Source organism: Odocoileus virginianus, chromosome 9, assembly GCF_023699985.2.
Source record: "Odocoileus virginianus isolate 20LAN1187 ecotype Illinois chromosome 9, Ovbor_1.2, whole genome shotgun sequence".
Lineage (NCBI taxonomy): Eukaryota > Metazoa > Chordata > Mammalia > Artiodactyla > Cervidae > Odocoileus > Odocoileus virginianus.
The window spans coordinates 68397506-68418450 of record NC_069682.1 but is presented as its reverse complement, the minus strand read 5'-3'; the positions used below and the strand labels follow the sequence as shown (position 1 = coordinate 68418450).

Sequence of the window (20945 nt, the reverse complement as noted above, 5' to 3'; positions counted from 1 at the left end):
TTACACACACACACACACACAGATCCTGATACACTAAGAGGTAAAACAGATGCTGAGAAGCACACACTATCAGTAGGAGACACCAGCCCACTCAAGCAGATACAGACCCACACAGACTGGGACACGTGACGCGGGTCACACACATAGAGAATGGACAAGTGCTCTCTTGTGTGTCTCTCTTGTGTCTCTGTCACACACACACACATGCACACACACACTCACACACACTCACACACACACACACACACTCACACACACCAGTGCATACAAAGACCAGGATGTATGTTGCATTTAAAGCCAGATTGGATTCACTGAACACAAAGACATGCATCTTCCAAGGTCATATTCAGAGACAAGGTCATTCACAGACAAGGACACAGGTATGCAGAAGTGCCCATCTATTCAGAGACACACCCACAGAGATGTTTATGTTCACACACACACATATCCACACACCCCTACCCCAGCAGGCAGAACACAAACAGGATGAGTCTTTTTCTTATCAGCAGCAACCAGGGCTCTCTTGGGTTCAGCTACCTTCCAGCTGCCTCTCCCTTCCTCTAGAAAGGTGCTCACCTGAGTCTTGCTACACACAGAACATTTCGGAGCCACTTCGCTGCGCGCTTCGTCTTAGAGGACGGATGCTGAAGAGGAGGAGTTTCATCCATCTGTGCCGTTTTCTCTTGATGCTGCAAAGCTTGGCAGCCTCGCTCTCCCCTTCCCTTCCCGATCCTCACCCATCCAGCCTGCCTCTTAATCCTGCCCAAGGTTGTCTCAGCAACTTTCTCAGGCTCAGCCCTTCCTGCCCTCTCCCCAGCCTTGGCCCTTGCTGCCTCCCACCCCGGGCCCACAGCCTCCCATCTGGCCTCGGGACCCACGGTCCCCCCACCTCCTCCATTTCACCTTCCCACGGGACATTCTTTCTCAGCCTCCCCTGCCATTTGCGTTTTAGAAACAATCAGTGGCTTTTGGGTTCAAATCAGGATTTATCTGAAGAGAAGAGGGGGAAGCAACCCTCTAAATTCACTCCAATCTATTCCTCCCAGAGCAGTCCCAGAGATGATTTTTAAATGCAAATGTGAGGGCAGTGGCTTTATTTCATTTGCTGGTATTTATATCCCCAGGGCCAAGAACAGTGCCAGGCACATAGCATTTTCAGCTTAAATGTCACCTCTCCAAAGAAGCCTTCTTAGATCCCCTCGGGCTGGGTGAGATACCCTCACACACACGCATGCAGGTGCAAATACATGAACACACAGGCACTATAAATTACATACATACATATATATCTTACAAGTGATATATGATATATACACAATATGCCATACATATATATGTGTGTCTATCTATATTATTGCTGTTGTTTAGCTGCTAAGTCAAGTCTGACTCTATTGTGACCCCATGGACTGAAGCCTGCCAGGCTCCTCTGTCCATGGGATTTCCAAGAATACTGGAGTGGGTTGCCATGCCCTCCTCCAAGGGATCTTCTCCACCCAGGGATGGAACCTGCGTTTCCTGCATTGCAGGCGGATTCTTTGCTGCTGAGCGACCAGAGAAGCCTGTCTCTCTCTCTCTATTAATATATATACACACAGGCATGTATATTCTTAATCTAATCACACAAGCACTTTAATAGCAGAGCTTTCTCAGTCCAGGAAGTAGAAGGGAGGTGAGAGAGTTGCTAAGGAGGAGAAGTGTTCAACATCCTAATAACGATCTTGAAGATGAAGAGGCCATGTGCAAGGACCACAGACCTGCTTCTAGGAATGGCAAGTGACTTCTGGCTAAGAGCCAGAAAGGAAATGGGACCCTCAGTTCTACAGCTCCGAGGAACCAAATACTGCCAACAGCCTGAATGAGCTTGGAAGCCAATTCTTTTCAAGAGCCTCCAGATAAGATCCCAGTCTGGCCAATACCTTGTGAAGTCCTAGGCAAAGAACCCAGTCAAGCCTGCTCAGACCTCTGAGAGAATGGTAAACTAATAAATGGGTGTGTTTTTTTTAAGTCTCTTTGTTATACAACAACCAAAAACTAGTACATGTTATCTTACTTAATCCTCACCACCATCCAAAAGTGGGGCGGGGGTTGAATCCCCCTTGTACAGATGGAAAAAAGGCAGGTGAAGGGTAGCATCACAGTCTGGATTGAAACTGCTCTTCTTGCCATCTCAGCAGGCTGCTTCCTGAAGCAGATGTAGGAACAGCTGGGAAAAGTTAGACATCTGGGCCCAACTATGTAGGGACCTAGGTCTTGGGTCAAGGCCAGGGAATGGAGTGCAGGTTTTGAGTTATGAATGTGTTCACCTAGGGGGCTCTGCATTATCTGAGTGTGTGTGTGTGTGTGAGGGAGAGGGAGAGGGAGAGGGAGAGAGAGAGAGAGGAGAGGGAGAGAGAGAGAGAGAGGGAGAGGGAGAGGGAGAGAGAGTCCCTGGGGGTTTATACGTGGGTGTGTCTCGGTGAACATGTGAGTCTGGTGGAGTGTTTCTCAGTTAGCCTGTATGAGTCTGCGGGTGTCTATGCATCAGAATGTATCCATCACCAGGAGTGACTAAGTCTGTGCGACTGTGTCTGGGTGTGAACCTGTGTGTGCCCACTGAGGTGTGTCTGAGTCTGAGGGTGACTGTGTGAGTCCGATGGTGTTTGCCAGGGTATTTCTGGGTGTGCCCGAACCCCTGTGAGAGAGGTCAGTGTTGGAGGGGCACTGGCGTTTCTATGTGAAGGCCTGGTCACTATGAGTGTGTCACTGAGTAGGCGTGTCTGTGAGTGTGGATTCTCTGGATACGGTGGGATCATGATAGTGTGTGTGTCCATCTGAACTTCTCAGTTCGTGTGGGTTCCGAGGGTCTCCTGTGTGGCCATGGGTGTGCCTATTTGTTGCTCAGGCTGTGTCTGCAGGTCTCTTGGTGTGAATCCGTGTGTGTCCGTGATGTACCTACCTGCGGGGGTCTTAGGGGGTTCTGGCGCTTGGTTCTCCAAGTGTCGCTATGAGTGAGCCTGGGTGAGTCTCTCTGGGTGTGTAAATCTGAGGGTGTCCGTGGTGTATCTTGCACAAGTGGATGCAGTCGTGGGGGTGCCTGTTTGAGCTGCTCTGCGGGTTCACGTGTGAACCTGAGGGTCTCCAGCGCCGGTCACCGTGACTGTGTCCTTTTCGAGTGCGTTTCTGTCCCTGGGGTTGGCCAGTCTCAGGTGGGGACCGGACGCCTGGAATTCGAGGCGTCTGGGGGGTTCAGTGTGGGGGTGGGGACAGCGTGGGGCCGCACCCCAGGACTGGGGGCGCAGCAGTCGGGCGCGCTCGTCGCTCGGGGCGCGCACAACCTGCGGGCCCGGGAGGCGAGGAGGGGCCCCGCCCGCGTCCTCCGGCTCCCACGCCCCGCGCGCGGCGCCCCCTCCCCCGGGCGGCGCCGATTGGCTGCGGCGGCGGCTGGAGCCCGCCCCGCGCGGCCGGCTGGGGGCGCCGCGGGCCAGAGCGAGCTGCGCCGCCGCCGCCGCCGCCACCGCTGCCGCCGCCGCCGGGAGCACCGCGCGCCTCGGGCTCCGCGCGCCGCCAGCTCCCGGCCCGCCTGCCCACCCGCCGGCCCCGCCGCGCCCGCCCACCCCGCCGCGGAGTCCCGGCCCGTCCCCGGGCCGCCGCCACCACGCCGCGCGCCGTACTCCGCGTCAAGAATGGGGCGGCCAAGCTGCCCAAGCCGGCCGCCGCCGCCGCCGCCGCGGCCGAGGCGCCGGGCGCCGGCGCGGGCATGGAGCGCTCGCAGAGCCGCCTCAGCCTGTCCGCCTCCTTCGAGGCGCTCGCCATCTACTTCCCGTGCATGAACTCCTTCGACGATGAGGACGCGGGTAAGCGGGCTGCCCGCCCCCAACCCCCTGGGGGCGTCCCGGGAGCCGGATCCCGGGGCCCCGTCCCCGACCCAATGCGCCCTAAGAGGTGGCCACTCTTTCCTCCCCACCCCCAATCCCAACCACCCTCGGGGATGCGCCCCCAGGGTCTAATTTCCCACCCACGGGGCCTCCCGCCGCCCCCAGGGACCTGGATCCTGTGCATTCACCCCTTTTCCGCAGGTGGGCCCTTTGGGTCTCCTGGACTTAGCTATCCCTACTCACCTGCGCCTACTGAATGCTCCCATTCTTGTCCCTGGGTCCGACCTGCCGCCCTCCCCTAGCCTCCTGTAAGTGCCTCCTCCTCAGACCCCGGGGCTCTGGCCGCCTCACCCGCGGGGCTCCGACGCGCCCCCCGCCATTGGAGGTGGCGCGCAACCTTCCTGCTCCATCTTTGTCTTCGCTGCATCCTGAGACTCCCTGGGCCAGACACCTGCCCCGCGCCCAGGGCCTTGAGCGCCCCCCGGTTGTCTCTCCTTGTCCTCCCCCAGGGGCGGGGGTTTCGGGCTCCAGGACTGGGGTGGACCTTGAGGGGACCGGCCGGGGGACGGCCTTTCCTCTCGGTTCCTCCCGGCTGGTCCCGGAGGGAGGCTAGGGCGGCGCCGACTCTACACCTGCGCGCCCTGATCAGAGTATGCCCCTGATCCCGGGTGCTCTTGGGCCTGGAGTGGCCTTTCTGGGTGGGCTGGACCGGGCCATCATTCATCGACCCGAACCTCAGGCTCCCAGGCCTGCGCGCAACCTCAGCCAGAGCCCAAGGGGCGGGGAAATGTGGAGAAACCGGCTCCTGGCGGCCCTGGGACCAGACAGAGGAAACAGAAGGGCTTCGGATACGCTTTTGCGGTGAGGAAGCGAATCCACCAACAGGTGGGGTAGCTAGAGGGCTTTGGGTGAGAGTTCCCCAGAGTGCCAGAGAGGGAGTCGGAATCAGGTTCCGGTCTTGGGCTTGCTTATCTCCTTACTAGTCGTGACCTTGGGCGAGTCTTGCCGCCCCTAGCCTCCATATACTGATCTGTAAAATGGGATGACGGTACCTCCGACACAAGGTTAAGTTAAAAGTGTTTTGTACTCTGATCTGAGAGTATTTTAGTTCAGTGAGGGGATGAAAGGGGAGGGGAGTGTGTGGTGGGGAGGAGCAAAATGGTTTCCTAGACGTTTTGAGGAACTTGATGACAATGCGGATGAGTTCTCCCCCAAATACATACACGCACCATCCAAACATTTTTGTCCATAGTTTTAGGGAGTTCAAGGGCCCTGCTTAAAACTCTCTGCCTGCAGGGACGCTTATTCTAGTCAGCCAGTTATCTGATAAGCCTAGGATGGAGCGGTGGGTGATGGGTGCTCACCTCTTCCTGTTGGATCAGAGGCAAGTGGGGAGAAAGTTCTACAGCAGAATGTGTTGGCTAAGTGGATGAATGGGGGAGTGTGAGGCTGACCCCTGACACAGCTGTCTTGCTGTTGACCTGAAGAGGGGGTGGAGTGAAATGGTTACTGCAGAGCCAATTTACAGAATCACAGTTTTACAGAAAGAATAACTGAGGCTTCGCTTCCCCCTTGATGCAGCTGAGGGAGGGTAGTATTATTATTATTATGGACAAGGTAAGGTGAAGAGGGGTGGAGGGGTTCTCCTAACCCAGTGGCCTCCCCTGGAGCAAAATCAGAGAGAGGAAATCTGGCTCAACTCAGGGCTTGGGGCCAGAGCCCCACCTGCCTCGGTGGGCAGGCTCCCCTATCCCTCCCTTGATGTTCAAGGACAATCCTAAAGTTCAGCAGGCCACTTGGGTCTCAAAAGCCAACTGTCGCTGTGGTAGGGACAGTTGGTGTTTCTCCAGAGTCATGCTCCTTGTCATGATTCAGATGCTTTGGTTATTATCGTTGGTTGCAGGCGACTTACTCTGGTTTCACTTGAGTTACAATAGGTAACTTCATGCAATATTAGAGATTTTTAAAGGTCCACCTGATTTTTCCCCCCAGCAGATTTCTTCAAATTCTTAACTTTTTTTTCACTTGGGGGACCTCGAAATCGTCTTGTCCAACATCTCTTTGCCCCCAAATGGATGTGTGTGTGTTTGTGTGTGAGATTGAAGTCCCTGTGTGTGTGTGTATAACCCAAGGTCACCCAGTGAGTCGGGCATAGAGCCGAGACTAAAATCAGGTTTCCGGTTCTCTTTCCAGTAAAGCACTAGTCCTGTCTCTGAAGGATGATTTTTTTTTTTTTAAAGTCAGATCTCGCTGTATAGAAAATGGTTCCCAGGTGAAGAGGCCCCAGGGAGCAGCCAACAGCCAAGAGTTTGGTTTCGGCGTCTTGTGCTCAACTGCTCATCTTAAGGGATGCTTCAAATTTGGGAGGGGGAGGAAGAAAGTGAAGTTTCATTTCCGGAAGGCTAATGAACGTCTGGTGAGAATCAGAAGTAGGGAACGTCGGCTTGGTTCTTAATTTTTCTTGTTCTTCTCAAAGTCATTAATTTCCTCCTTTAGAAAAGAAGCCTTTTAGATTTATTCTTTTAGAGCGGCGCTGCACTGAACTAATTTCAAAAAGCAGTTTGAATATGTCTCAGTTAGTGGACAGAGACTGCTCTAGTTGGAGGGCTGTCAGAACTGACCTGACTCTACCTTTCTCTTTTCTGTTCCCTCACCTGGCCGGTTTCATGCCCCTCTCTGTTCCCGGTGGCCCAGAAGGGCCCCTGATGGTCCTCTGGCTTATCTAGGGTCCTCCCTTTGTTGCTGCTTCCACCTCCTATCCACTGCATCTTTTTCATCAACTCGATTGACTCAGAGCCATCTTCAGAGCTTGTATGCTACCCTTCAGCTGGTTTCCTGAGAAACTGTGAGGAGGAGACTTTCATTAGCCTTAACTGGGCCAGAGCACTTTCCTCCCTTGAGCTTGGGAGCCTTGGACATTTTGTCAGCAAAGGAAGCTGCCCCTTCCTCCCCTTTCTAGCCATCCTGGGGCTCAGGAGGCTTGTCACTGTGGGTTCCTAGAATTCTTCCCAAGAAGCATCTCTTCCCCTGTGCACTCTGAAACCACTTCTTAACACTGCTTTGCCCCTTTTTATAAAGATATTGGGGCTTTAAGCCCAGGTTGGATGCATGAGACAAGTGCTTGGGGCTGGTGCACTGGGAAGACCCAGAGGGATGGGATGGGGAGGGAGGTGGGAGGGGGGATCAGGATGGGGAACACATGTAAATCCATGGCTGACTCCTGTCAATGTATTGCAAAAACCACTACAATGTTGTAAAGTAATTAGCCTCCAACTAATAAAAATAAATGAAAAAAAAAGCAGGCAAAAAATAAATAAATAGATAATTATTATTAATTAAAAAAAAGATATTGGGGCTTTAGAGAGGCATGCTTTTGGGAGGCATTTTTCATGCTTGTGTCTTCATGGCTCAACCTGACTCGTTCTGGCTTTGTAATTGAGGAGGGGTGGGGCAGCGGGGAGTTAGACATGTGACCTCTGCTTTCTTATCTATGTCAGGAAGAAAATAAGAGTATGGACCACAGAGGGTAAACATTTTTTAAATGATTCCTTCTGCTAAGTATTCTCCTGGGCACTTTCAATATTGCTTTCTTTCCTCACAGCAAGTCTATAAAATTAACATTTGACAGTCCCCATTTTCAAATGGGAAAATTGAGACACAATTCATGTTAACATCCCCATTTTTCAGAGGAGAAAACTGAGACACAGAGAGAGTATTCACTCAAGGTCACTGGACCAGGAAATGAGGGAGGTAGGATCTGAACTTGAGCAGTCTGCCTCAAGCATCTATGCTGTTGATTGTTACGCTGTGTGTGCAGAGGGCAGAGTACAGCGCCTGACACTAGATGGGCTCTCAGTAGCTGTTAGCTATTAATCTTTCTTTTTGCCAAGAAGTAAGGCTTGTTTCTGAGCAAGATTGTAAAAAGGAATCTGTGGGTTTGAGGCAGGGGGGAAGCCTGGTTCTCAAAACGTTAGCTTATAAGCTAATTTTATTACATTATTACAGCTATTAAGGCAGAATTGGGCCCTCCTTCTTGGGAGGGGTTTAAAGAAGGGGATTTGGGGTACTTACATGTGGAACAAGAGGGTGGGGAGCACCCAGCTCCCCATGTCCCTGTTCTCTTCAACAGTTCGTTTTTATCACATCTACAGTCCCAGACCTGCCAGTCTGCCTTGGGGCATGGCTGGGGAGTGTGTCTGGAGAGTGTCTCCAGTTTCCAGCAAATGCCAAAGGGGGTTGCTCCATCAGGGTCTGAAATTGAGGATGGTGTCCCTGAGTCTGACCAAGTGGTTTTGGCGTCCAGTTCTCCCCCACCCGCTCGGGAGAGGGGCGGAGAAGATGGAGCAGCCAGCTCCGATTTGCCCATAGGATGCTTCGATCCAGTGCAGGGAGGAAGTTGCCATGGCAACACCGGCCGGCTACCGGTCCCTCTCCTAGCAGTTCGGGCCACATCTCTGAGCTGGAAAGCCCTTCATGGTACCGCCTTCTTCCGATCAGGCCAAATCTGGTGGGTGGGGTGGCCTGGTGGCTGGGACCTACCAACTAGTGCCGAAACCCACTCCCCTTATTTTTGGACGGAGGGAAGATGGAGGGGGCTGTCTGCGTTACCTCTCCTGGCTGGTGGGGAGGAGATAACTCAGGTCTCGCCAGACAGATCTCTGCAGGGGGACCGAGAGCTCCAAATCCCGCCCCCACCCCAGGCACCTGGAATGACCTGCCCTGGACTCCCCCTCCCTTCCCCAATTTTCTCCTCTTGGCAGAGTTTTCTTTCCCAGCCCCAGTGCTAACTTTTGTCCTTGAAATTTGACCTGAGCTTTTTCTGGGAAACAAAATGTCCTGCTGAACCACCCCTTCCACCCTGAGGTGGTGGGAACAGAGGACTTCGGCCCTAAAGGGGGGCTGGGGCTGGGTGGATGAGGGGGAATGGTGAGGGGAGGAGCCTGAAAATATCCTTCAGGATCGGGGCCGCTGGAGGGCGCAAGGTGGAGGTTCGGAAGCCTCCATTCCCACCTTCATCCCTGGGGCACGCCACTTCCTGTCCCCCCCTCTGCTGCTTTCCCTAAGTTACCACCAAGTGCTGTAATCTCCTTTATGGGCTGGGAATTGGGCAGAACTCTTCTGGATTTGGATAACTGAGGCACAGTAAAGAATGGAACCAGCTCTTCTCATAGTTCAGGCTGTGGGTGGGGTGAGAGTGTGGACCCCAAACTCCGCTGTCTTGAATGACCCTGAAAGATGCATCTCAGAAAAATAGCATGCACAGGAATCATCCTTTCCCCCAGTGCACAGCTCACTGGCCTCCAGATCTGTTCTGATGCTGTTAGAGCTCTTGCGGAAAATTCTCTCCTCCCTCTCTGGCGCCCCCTCTTCCTTGTCCCCAGGCTGCCAGACTCATGGCTGCAGCTTCCTCGGCGTTTGCAGCTATCAGAGAGGCTCCCTGCTTGTGTTGGTGGGAAGGGAAAAGGAGGGACCCGTTGCCTTGTCTCCCTTTGAGAACTCTGCGCTGCCTTCCTCCTTACCCACCTCCATCCAGAGGTGAGCCTGTTCCGACTGAGGGCTGGGAGAGTGCAGGGCGGAGAGGTGGAGACCAGATGCGAGCCATCTGACCCTCTCTCTCATCTCAGGGCCCTTCTCCTCTCTGCTTCCCCTAACATCTCTTCACGGTGGCCTTAACAACCATCGCTTCAGCATGTCTTTTAAGAATTGTTGGAAAGGCACCAGTTTTGGAGAATGTGCTCAGAAGGGTGTAGACGCCCCCCCCCACACGCTGTCATCTGTGTACCCCTTCCCCCCACCTTGGCAGTCAAGCCCGCTGTCTTCCTGTCGAAGCTCCAGTTCCCACCCTCACCCCCAGTCCTCTGGAATGACCAATGGGAATTTCCTCCCGGTCCCTCCCCTCCCCATTTACTCGATGGGGCGTGGATTTGACTCTACTTTGGTGTTAGGGCCTCAGGCAAATCCCAGGCCTCAGTTTCCCTCTCTTGAAAAAGGGGTTAATCATCCCTGTCTGCGCATGTATCAGGATTGTAAAAATAAAAATGGTTGAAGGGCTTGTTCTCTTGTGCTCAGTGCCTTCCTTAGTCTCCCTGAATCTTACAGCAGCCAGAAGGGGTAGCTACTGTGTCGATGTACCCATTTTGCAGATGAGGAAAAGCCAGGCAGCTTGGTGTAGTTTTGTGACTTTCTTGGGTTGCACAGTAGTGATTTAAACCCAGGCGTGTTTGACTCCAGAGACCATCCTCTGCCTCCTGGCCTGAAATGAGATTTCAGGGGGGAAAGGGCAGTGTCAGGCCTGGCGGCTGTGCTTGGGCTGGCAAAACAGCCACTGACAAAGGCAAGGGTGTGTGGGCCTGTTCAGCTTCAGATGTGCCCCTCTGGGATCTGCCAGCACACTCCATTCCACCCCAACTCACTAGAGTGCCTTCCTGCCCATCGGTTCCTGGATGATCCCCGTCACGGGGCTGCCTGGCCTCCTTGAAGAATCCAGTTGTCTGCCCCAGCCCTGGGGGCCGATCTATCACCTGCCTCTCCAGACCGATGTAGGCCAATGCTGGATTATATTTAACGCTGTGCTATTTCCACTTGACAGCTCCGGAGCACCGTCCCCCCTCCCCTTTTCTCCTTCCTCCCCCCTCCCCTTCTGATTCACTCGGAAACTGACAAGGCTGATGTCAGCGCCTTATTCTTAGCCCCCGTAATTGTAACTGCATTTAGCAGTGCGCACTTCATTAACAGTTTCTGCGACGGGGGAGTGAGATGAGTGCGTGGCTGGGCAGGGATGCGGGTGGGGGTGGGGAGGGGGCAGCTGCTGCAGAGACCCTGGCCAGGTGCCTCTTCTGGATGGACCAGCTGGGCGGCTTCCAGGCCTGGCTTTCCAAGACTAGCAATCTTGGAAGGCCCCTTGGAGAGCATCTAGTCCACGCTCTTCATTAGGCAAGGAGGGAAACTGAGGCTCTGAGAGGCAGAGCACCTTGCCAGGGTCGCATGTTAAGGATCCAGGGCTCTGGACTTTGAGTCTAGGTTTTCTTCTTTGGTGTTATTATTTCTTCAACTCATATTTAATTAGCTGCTCAGTGCCAAACATCTCTTTAGGTGCTGGGGCTATATCTGGGGAACAAGTCAGGCAGTTTCTGCTCTTATGGAGCTATGTTCTGGAGTGGAGGAGACAGATAATAAACAGGGAAGCAATTAAGCAATAAATAATTTCAGACTGTGTTAAGTGAAATGAAGACAGGTTAATGGGATAGGACATGAAGTAAGGTAGTCAGGAAAGGCTCACTGAGGAGGTGACAGGTGAGTTGAGGCTCTACATGACAAAGAGCCAGCCATGGGAGTATGAAGTGCGAAAGGGACTTAGGTGTAGGGAACAGGTGGTGCAAAGGCCCTGAGGTCAGCATGAATGTGGGTGTTTAGGGAACAGACAGCAGACCACTGTGATTAAGCTGCATGAGGGGAGGCAAGGTCAGAGAAGTAAGCTGGGGGCACAGGTGAGCCTTGTAGACAGGAACAAGGAATATGAGTGTGGGTAACTGAGGTTCAGAGTGGGAAGGAGAAAGACCCTCAGCTGGGTAAAGTCAGAAGCCAAGAACTCCCGCCTCCTGAATCCCAGTCTTTTGAGTTCCTTAGACACAGGTGACTTTAAATGCGTCATGTGGCTTCTTTTCCCATTGTAGCTGGAAGGTAGTGTGGAGTCTGGGCTGCTTCTGCCCCGGCAGGCTCTCCCTGCCTGCCCCGCCTCTCCTCCTCAGCTCTCATCTGACCCAGCTGTATCGCTTCTCAGGCTGATATAGCTGGGAAACTCTGGGGAGCTTCCAGGGTGGGACAGAAAGAACGTAGCTTTGGAATCCAACACACCTGCATTTTTATCTCACCTCTGCCATTTCTAAATTGTGTGACCTTGGGCCAGTGGCTTCAGCTCTCTGGGACTCAGTTTCTTCTTCTGTAAAATGGGGGCATAATAATGGTAAGTTCTTGGACTTCCCTGGCTCTCCCATTAGTGATTAAGTCTCTGCGTTTCCACTGAAGGGGGCATGGGTTCGCTCCTTGGTTGAGGAGCTATGATCCCACATGCTGTGTGATGTGGCCAAAAAAAAAAAAAAGTAAGTTCTTTAAAAGGTTATTGTAGGGAGTAAATTGACATAATGCACAAAACACACCTACCTCAGAGCTGGGCATGTGGTCCTCAGTTGTAAGGACCAATGAGATTATGGGTTTAGTCCTGTGCACATAGTGGGTGCTCAGTTAGAGGTGACCACTGTCATTGTGGTTGTTCCTGTTGAGTCAGAATCCTCAAGTTGACTTGTTGAAACATAGATTGCTGGGCCTCTCTCCAAGTTTCTCCTTTAATCTGGGTTGGGACCTAAAAATCGTATTTATTTAAAAAAATTTTTTGGATGCACCACACAGCATGTGGGATCTTCGTTCCCCAACTAGGAATCAAACCCACTCCCCTTGTGGTGGGACCTCAGAGTCTTAACTGCGGGATTGCCAAGGAAGTTCCTGAAAAATCTCATTGCTAACAAGTTCCCAGGTGATGCTGATACTGGTCCAGACCTACTTGGAGAATCACTGGGCTAGAGAAAAAAGCTGGAGAAAAAAGCTGGAGAGGAATGAAGGGTTCTTCTGAACTTGGGATGTTTCCTTAGATGTCTTAGATGCTTGGGACATTGGGTACCAGATTCGGTACCCGGGTGTAGTCTTCAGGCACACCTGTTTCCATCACAAGGTCTCAGATCAGATGAGTCTCAGCTGCTGCCCTGCTTTGCACCAGGTTTAATGTGAAGGACCCCATCAATCCTTTTGGAAGCCATCGGTATAAATGATAAATGAGTCGACATGAATAACACATCAACCCATAATATCCTTTTGTGACATATTGGCCTCAGACAGCTCTGGAGATTCTGAGGGGCCCAGGCCTAGCTCCTTTTACCAAAAGGAATAGGATGCCACCCCTTTCTTGCATTGAGGAAAGGCAGAACTATGTGTTAAAACCAGGAGGTTCACTTGAGGACAGGTCTCCACTGGGAAGAAGTAAATTAAAGGAGCCATCAATGTAAAACGGTAAAAAGTAGGGAAATTCTACCGAGGGACTTTACTGAGTCAGTTTATTTAGATGTTTCTAAGAAAGGGGTCGCTGGTAATTTCTTAGGGAAGGTTGAGGTTTAGCTCAGATTCGAGGCGTGGCGGGGACAAACTTTTTGATAAGAATCTTATCCAGTCCGACAAAATTCAGAGTCTGAAGACAAAGGCATTCACCAATACATTCCAGTTGTGATTTGTCCTCAACTGATGGGAAGGACTCTTCCAAGAGGGGTGGCTCAGGATTGCAAAAGAGCATGGACTTTCGAAGCCCCCAAACCCAGGTTTGAATCTCTGCTGCATCCTAGCTATGTCTCTCGACGTGTCACTCTTCTGGACCTCAGCCTCATCGTTTGTCAGCTGGAGTGAGTAACTCTACCTTGTGAGAATGAGGGAAAATGCTAGTGTGGCGCATAGAAGGCGTCTGGGCTGCTGCAGCGCTGCCTTTCCTGCTGTTGGAGACATCCTGGGTGCAGGAGGGGCAGGATGGTGGGAGTGCATTCCCTGCGGTTGGGACTCCTGGCTCGGGTCCCGAACACAAACACAGTTGGTATTTACTGTGTGCCTGGTGGAGCCTGAGAAGCTGCATTAGGAGTCAGGAGAAGAGGTCTCCATTCAGCCACTGGATCGCAGCATCTCCTGAAGCCACTTCGCATTTTCTTTTGGGCCTCTGAATCCCCGTTTTCAGAGCGAGGTGTCTAGTGGGCTTGGTTTATGTACAACTGGAGTCTCCCAACCCTGCATCTCCTCCTCGGTGTTCTTCCCCTACCTGTTTCTCTCTAGTTGATTCTTGGCTGATGGGTCATTGAATACCATTATTTTTAAATGAGTCTTCCCTGTAGCTCAGACTGTAAAGAATCTGCCTGCACTGCAGGAGAGCTGGGTTAGATCTCTGGGTCGGGAAGATCCTTTGGAGAAGGAAATGGCAACCCACTCCAGCATTCTTGCCTGGAGACTCCCCTGGACAGAGGAGCCTGGCGGGCCACAGTCCATGGGATCACAGTTGGACACGACTGAGCGACTAACGCTACTACTACTTAAAATTCAAAAAAATTTTTTCTTTTGGCTGCACTGGGTCTTCGTTGCTGTGGGCAGGCTTTCTCTGCTTGCGGTGAGCAGGGACTCCTCTGGAGTGGCAGTGTGGAGGCTTCTCTTGTTGCGAACAGGCTCCAGGCACGTGGGCTCAGGAATTGTGGCTCACAAGCTTTGTTGCCCCGTGACATGCAGGATCTTCCTGAAGCAGGGATCAAACCCGTGTCCCCTGCGTTGGCGGGCGGATTGTTAGCCACTGGACACCGGGGAAGTCCCTGGACACTTTTTAAAAGAATGAGTATTATTTGGATTAAGTAATATATGCAGATGGTACATTTTAGAAGCACAAAAATTACCCAGCTTAAAAGGGCCCCAGGCACCTCCGTCTGCTGGGTCTCCTGTCCCCTCCCCTGGACAAACACTGTTTCCGGCTCTCACAACCCTTTATGCTGCCCTTACTGACTGCAGCTTGTTATGTGGTGAAAAGCCAAACAGCATCAAAGGACACCCAGGGAACCGTCAGTCTCCCTCACACCTCAGCTACCTTGTCCCACTCCCATAACCCACCATCTTGCTCATTTAGGTTACCAGTTTTTTTCTTTATATTCCAGTTAGCAAATTCCTATTAAGTTGTTATGCTGGTGCCAGGTTCGATCCCTGGGTTGGGAGGGTCCCCTGAAGAAGGGAATGGCTACCCAGTCCAGGATTCTTGCCTGGAGAATTCCATGGACAGAAGAGCCTGGCAGGCTACAGTCCATGGAGTTGCAAAGAGTTGGACACGACTGAGAGGAGACTCTGGCGGTGCCCAGTCCTGTGAGGATTCCAGAGTTGTCAGGTGATACCCACTACGGATCACCAGAGCGGTGGTTATGGTACACACTCCATAGCCGGATCTCCTGGGTTTGAAGCCTGGCTTTGCCACTTAATGCTGCGTGATCTTGAGCAAGTTACTTCATTGAGCCGCAGTTTCCTCAGCTGCGAAAAGGGCTAGTAATTGCTCCTTCCTGCCTTGAAGGTGTCGGGAAGATGAGTGCATATTTGTGACATGCTTTGTGGAGAGCCCGCCCGCAGTAAGGGTGTATTCAGAGTATTAGCTATTACTGTCTCAGAACCTTTAAGTCTCTTGAAGTCCTCTCACCGAGGCCCAGACGGGGGTTGTGAGGTTTGTCCAAAGCCTCGCAGCAGGTCTCTGGCAAAACCAGGGGCAGAACGGATGTCTCTGGATGCCAGCCAGGGCCTCCTTCTCTCCCAGGTGACCCAAGTGGCCAACCTGGACCCTATCGGCTCCCGAGGCTTCCAGTCCATTTCCTGCATTTCCAGACCTCGGGGTCCCTGAGAAATGCCGCTTGGTAGTCGCCTTGGGAGCAGGTGGGAGGACGTGTCCTTAATTGGGGCCTGGAATGGAAATTCATTAGTTCCTCAGCAAATGCCCCAAGAAACATCTCTCATCTGCCTGGGCCCAACACCAAGACTGGACCAGGGGCCTCAGGGGCCCACCCAGACTCAGCCAACCCACCCTTCAGCCATCTGGCCCCTGGAAGCTGCAGCCACTTCTGCTTAGCTTCTTTTGGTTGTGCTGAGTCTGGGGAGAGGGACCCCTAGGCTGGGGAGCCTGGTCCTGATGGGAATCAGGTGGGTGCTGCGAGGGAGGGAGAAATGAACACATCCGGTGTTCTTAGACTCCTCTCGGTGGCCTTCAAATTGAAAAGATTATAAAAGATGGGAGAATGCCCTCCTGCTCCCACGGTCTTGGGCTGAGACGTAGCTTCCTGTGCAGGTGACACGCAGTGATCTCAGCTGAGACCAGGATGCAAGATGAGCAGGAAAAGAAGCAGTTGGGGACGTCCCTGGTGGTCCAGTGGTTAAGACTTCACCTTCCAGTGCAGGGGTTACGGTTCAGTCCCTGATTCGCGAGCTCAAATCCCACATGACTTGTGGCCAAAAAAATCAAAACATAAAACAGAAACAATATAGTAGCAAATTTAATAAAGACTTTTAAAGTGGTCCACATCAAATAAATAAATAAAAGCAGCTAGTAATGGTCACTGTCCTCCAGGCCAGCCTCAGCCTGACCCAGGGAAAGCTCTGGAGGGCAGACGGCATCAGAAGGTTGATCAGCCTTCTGTCCTACCGTATCAGACAGTCATGGGCTGTGGACAGCCCCACCTGTGGAGGTTGGGGACATAACTGGGCAAGGCAGCTCAGATCTGTTCAGAGAAGTTCTCCAAGGAAGGGGCAGCTGGGAGTCAGGATGGCAGAAATTCACAGCAGCTGTGGGATAGGTGTCCTTGGAGGGGCTCTGGCTGGGCGGGTCCACCCATCCACTGTCTGGGAACTTCTGGCGACAGAGTGGGGAGAACAGGTGTGGCCAGCTCTGTGCTGGGCAGTGTCCACCCCTGTTACAGGTCACCTTCTCTACAATCCTGCAAGGTGTGCATGGTCATAGGGCTAGGTGGGGCTGGAAGAATCAAGTGTCTAGATGGATTCCTGGCTTGGCCACGGTCAGGCTAGTGAAGGGTAGGACAGGGCTTCAATCCCAGTGTGTATGAGTGTGTGCGCTCAGTTGGGTCCGATTCTTTGCAGCCCCATGGACTGTAACCTGCCAGGCTCCTCTAAAATATTGGAGCAGGTTGCCATTTCCTACCCAGGAGATCTTCCTGACCCAGGGATCGAACCCCAGTCTCTGGCATCCCCGCATTGGCAGGGGGATTCTTTACCACTGCACCAGGCCTGCCTCCAACACTTCTGATCTTTACAACACTCTGTACTAGACCTCCCTGGTGGTCCAGTGGTTGAGAATCCGCCTTCCAGTTCAGGGGACGTCGGTTCAATCCTGGGTTGGGGAGCTAAAATCCCATGTGCTGCACGGGACAGCCTGAAAACTAAGAAAATAAAAACAGTCTGTGTTGCAGTTGATTCTGTTCATGACTATAGATGTATATTTTGTGCTTCCCAGTGGGTTTCTTTCCAGGTACCCCTTTGAAAGGTGTCTGTCTTGGTTTTCTCTTTTGCACCTTGCAAAGATAAAAACCTTTTGGGCCTGACAGAGCATGTTTGCCTGTTTGATCTCAGCTGAGCCTCATGGAAAATCGGTTTGGTTTCCAGAGAGGTGGGCGGGGGCCCTGACAGGCTGCTTGAGGTGAAAGACTAAGGGGTAGCTGATTTGTCAGGGAATGAGCCAGGAATTTGTCATAAGAAAACCTAGGCTTGAAACCTCATTTTTCCCCATTTGCCAGCCGAGTGAACCTGGGTAGGTCTCTTTGAGCCCTGCTTTCCTCTTTAGGTGAAACAAGTCCCTGACTGTAAGCCTTGGGTAGCCTGGCAGGTGTTCTAAGGACATTGCATGTAGCAATTACCTGGCAAGGCTTTGACTGGGGGTGGGGACAAGGAGTCCAAAACCCAGAGCAGACCTCTGCTGTGTGTGTGCAGAAACAAGAGTCAGATCAGGGCGTGCCTGTGAAGTGGGCTCAGTGACGCTCGTCTTGCTGTCCTAGCTTGTGTTTCCCATGAAACAAGCATTTGAGTACAAGTATTAGGTTGGGATCTTCCCTGGTCATCCAGTGGCTAAGACTCCATGCTCCCAATGCAGGAGGCCCGGGTTCCATCCGCGGTCAGGGAACTAGATCCCACATGCTGTAACTAAAATATCCTGTGCGTCACAGCTGAGACCCGATGCAGCCAAATAGATAAATATTTTTTAAATTATTACGTTGAACCATAGGAAACTGCCATTTGTGGGAGTCGAAACAGTCGAATAGCAGTTGTATGTGGTTTATGTGGTTCCTGACGGTGATGGATGAATCTCTGGGAGGGGAGTGAGAAAGGCAGTCAGTATTATCAGCCATGTTACCCCTGGCCAAGGGCAACCGAGTCAGGTTGTAGCAGGGGCTGTGGGAGGTGATATAACAGGGCTCAGCAAACTTCTGTAAAAGACCAGACCCTGGATGTTTTAGTCTTTATGAGTCACAAGGTCCCTGTCTCAGCTGCTCAATTACACAGTTGGAATGCAGCCAAAGACAGTATATAAATGGGTGTGTGGGGCTGTGTTCTAATAAAACTTTATTTACAAAAATGGGCAGTGAGCTGGATTAGCCCATGGGCCTTAGTGTGCAGACTCCTGGAGTAGAACATGTACCTCTGTTATCTCACCCAGGAGTGAGGGAGCTGGGGTGTTTTATACAACCCCCATCGGGCACTGGTTGAGGGGTGGGGATAGGGTGGGTGCCAGGGCTTGTCTGAAACCCTCAGCCAAGAAAAACAAGGGCTGGCCCCAGGAGGTCAGGCCAGCGGTCACTGAAGTGGGAAACGGTGGATGGGGTAGGGGACAATGACTCTTGCCAGCTCTAAGGCCTGACTGTGTTTGGAGAGTGTATCAGAGAGAAAGTGGCAAGATGAACAGGAAAATGAATTTCTAGGAGGGCCAGATGATTTAACTTTGTATTTCTAGCCTTTTCAGCCAGTTGTTACTTCCAGGCAAAAATCGGCTCCTCCATTCTTGGCAGTCCTGTTAGCATTTTCTACCTCCCGTGCCTCTGCTTCGGAATTTCATCTTCCAAGGTGCCCTTCCCTTCCCTTTCAGGGCTCCAGTGTCACCTCCTCCAGGAAGCACACCTCTCTTGTCTCAGGTGGAGTTGATTGTTCCTCCTGGGTGTTCACCTGAGCGTGTTTTCTCTCTCTCTGGCAGTTACAAAGTCTGGCTGATACCAGTTTTCACTGCCACCCTGAGAGTCCTTCCAGGTCAGGGACTGTGTGATTCTCAGCCACACTCCAGTGGGGGCACTGATTTGGGAAGGGTGGAAATGAACCTTCCCCTGCCTGCCTCCCACCCTCCCTCCATCCTCTCCCCTCCGTGTCTCCCTGTTCTCCAGTAGTTGCTGATGGCCAGGCCCTGTCCTAGGTGCTGATGAATCAAGACAAGCCCAGTCTTTGCCTTCATGGAGTTTACAGTCTGGTGGGGGTAGGAGTGGGGTTAGACATTCGAGAACCCAAAGGAACAATGAATAATTTGATCATTACTGTGCTAAGTGCCATACATGTCAAGTGCAGGGTGCGGGGGGATCGTGGAGCTGGAAGAAATGACCTGGAGGAGGGGCAGGAAGGAGGCAGCTAAGCTGAGACTTAAGGCATGAGTGGAGTTGGCCAGATGAAATCAGGGGAGGGGAGGGAAATGAGACAGAATGACTTGGGAGTCAGTTATGGGAGTTGGGGGTATCGAATCCTGGATTCTGTCAGTCTGTGTGGCTGTCTCCCCCACCCCCGAATCTGTCTCTCTCCCTCCTCTTTCTCTCTAACATGCACACATACACACCTGCATAGGGGAGGAAATACTAACTGTAATTGCTGAATTATGGACAGTTTTTGTTTTATAGTTTGCACTTCCTTGGTATTTTCCACAGTGGATGTGTCATGGCAATAAATGAAGTCTTCAGCATCCAGAGACCACACTCCCACTGGTAGTTGTGTGACCTTGACCATGCTGTCTAATCACTCCTGCTTCTGTCTCTTGCTCTATAAGATGAAGACAGTGATGATTAACACATGGTTCCCATCACATCACATCCTGACACTTCACCTCCCTTAACTCCTAAGAGCCTCAGCTACTCTGTGAAGCAGGTACTGTCACCGTCCCTATTTTTTAGATGAGGAAACAGGCTTGGAGAGGTGAAGCATGTTGCTCAAGAGGACACCATTAGAAAGCGTCAGAAGCGGCATTGAAACCCAGATGTCTGACTCCAGAGTCTGAGCTTATCCACGTGACTCTGCCACCTGCCTCACGGAGTAGGGATGAGAATCCGTGAAAGGACACCTTTCAAGCCCTTAGCACAGTGCTCGGCACACAGTTAATGTGCTGTAGATATTAGTGCATTATTATTATTAGCAGCTGTGCCAAGGCCCTGGGGTAGGAGGGGCATATGGTTTCAGAGGCACATGTGCTTAGTGAAGTACCAGGACTGGATCATGCTAGGTCTTTAAAGTCAAGAATCTTGGCCTTAAACTTCAGGACAATTGAACACCTGTTGGGTTTTTGTAGCAGAGAGATGACAGACTCAGATCTGGGGCTTAAAAAGACCTCCGTGGCTGCAGATTGGAAGGATGGAGCCAAGAGGCCCAGAGAGGCTCCCTTTAGTGATAATGACACTCCTCAAGTGGGTCGGACCATCCCAGCGTGGACTCCTCAGACCCTAGCTGTGATGACGTCCGGCTGACCAGGCTGGCCGTGTGGGTCAGAGCACACGCCAGGAAGTCAGGAGCGTGTCACCAGGCTGGTCTGGTGATGCGGGGCGGCTGGGAAGTGCCAGTTTGAAGGCAGGAACAAATTACTCTCCTGGAGACGAGGCCGGGCCAGTTCCTGTCGTGTTGCATTATTAAATTTGTAATCTTCATTCTAATACTTCCCAGCAGTGAATAAGAACCAAATTTAAAATGCCGGCTTTACATTTCTGGAATGAAGCCCTTTGTCAGGGACTCTTGAAACCCATAATTTCTCTCCAGAGGTGAATGTCTACATCCTTAAAAAAATTAAAAAAAATAATAAAGGAAAACCACCCTTTAGTTAAAGGTTGGGTTTTAAGGGTTGTCTGCAACCCTGGCCCTGGCAAGAGTTGAGAGTGGGGTGTGTTATGTTTCCAGCCCTAGAGAAGCCTCGGAGTAGGACGGGGCCTACAGGTGCCCTGGGCCTCCCAGGATATTTAAACCCCTAAATCTGGGCCTTGCTAGGAAAGAAAAGTGGGAGAAGCCGCGTGCCCACCTCAGCCCTAAACCTGTGGGTTTGTGAAAGGGTTTGGTTAAACGCTGGACTTTAGTCTTTAGGAGGACTGACCTGTGTCAGGCTCTGACGTGTTTTCTCGTGACCACTTTGGTGGGTGCTCAACCTGACTGCTAGTTGAACCATGGGCTGCGTTGTTCCTGCCTTTGATCCTGGTGAGAAGGGCTCTGATCTGGGGTCCCCAGCGCTGTTGGGTCTGTCTCCAGCCCTCCTCA

General features: G+C 52.1%; 1 protein-coding gene across 1 annotated transcript in view; it reads left to right on the top strand.

Annotated features, from left to right (window-relative positions):
* The first annotated feature begins 3505 nt into the window (after positions 1–3505).
* Positions 3506–20945, top strand: part of RIMS4 (regulating synaptic membrane exocytosis 4) — a 70132-nt gene continuing 52692 nt past the window's right edge. The window contains exon 1 of the mRNA XM_020911476.2: positions 3506–3833. Coding sequence (XP_020767135.1) covers positions 3737–3833 — 97 coding nt within the window. The 5' untranslated portion in view covers positions 3506–3736. The remainder of the gene's footprint in view (positions 3834–20945) is intronic.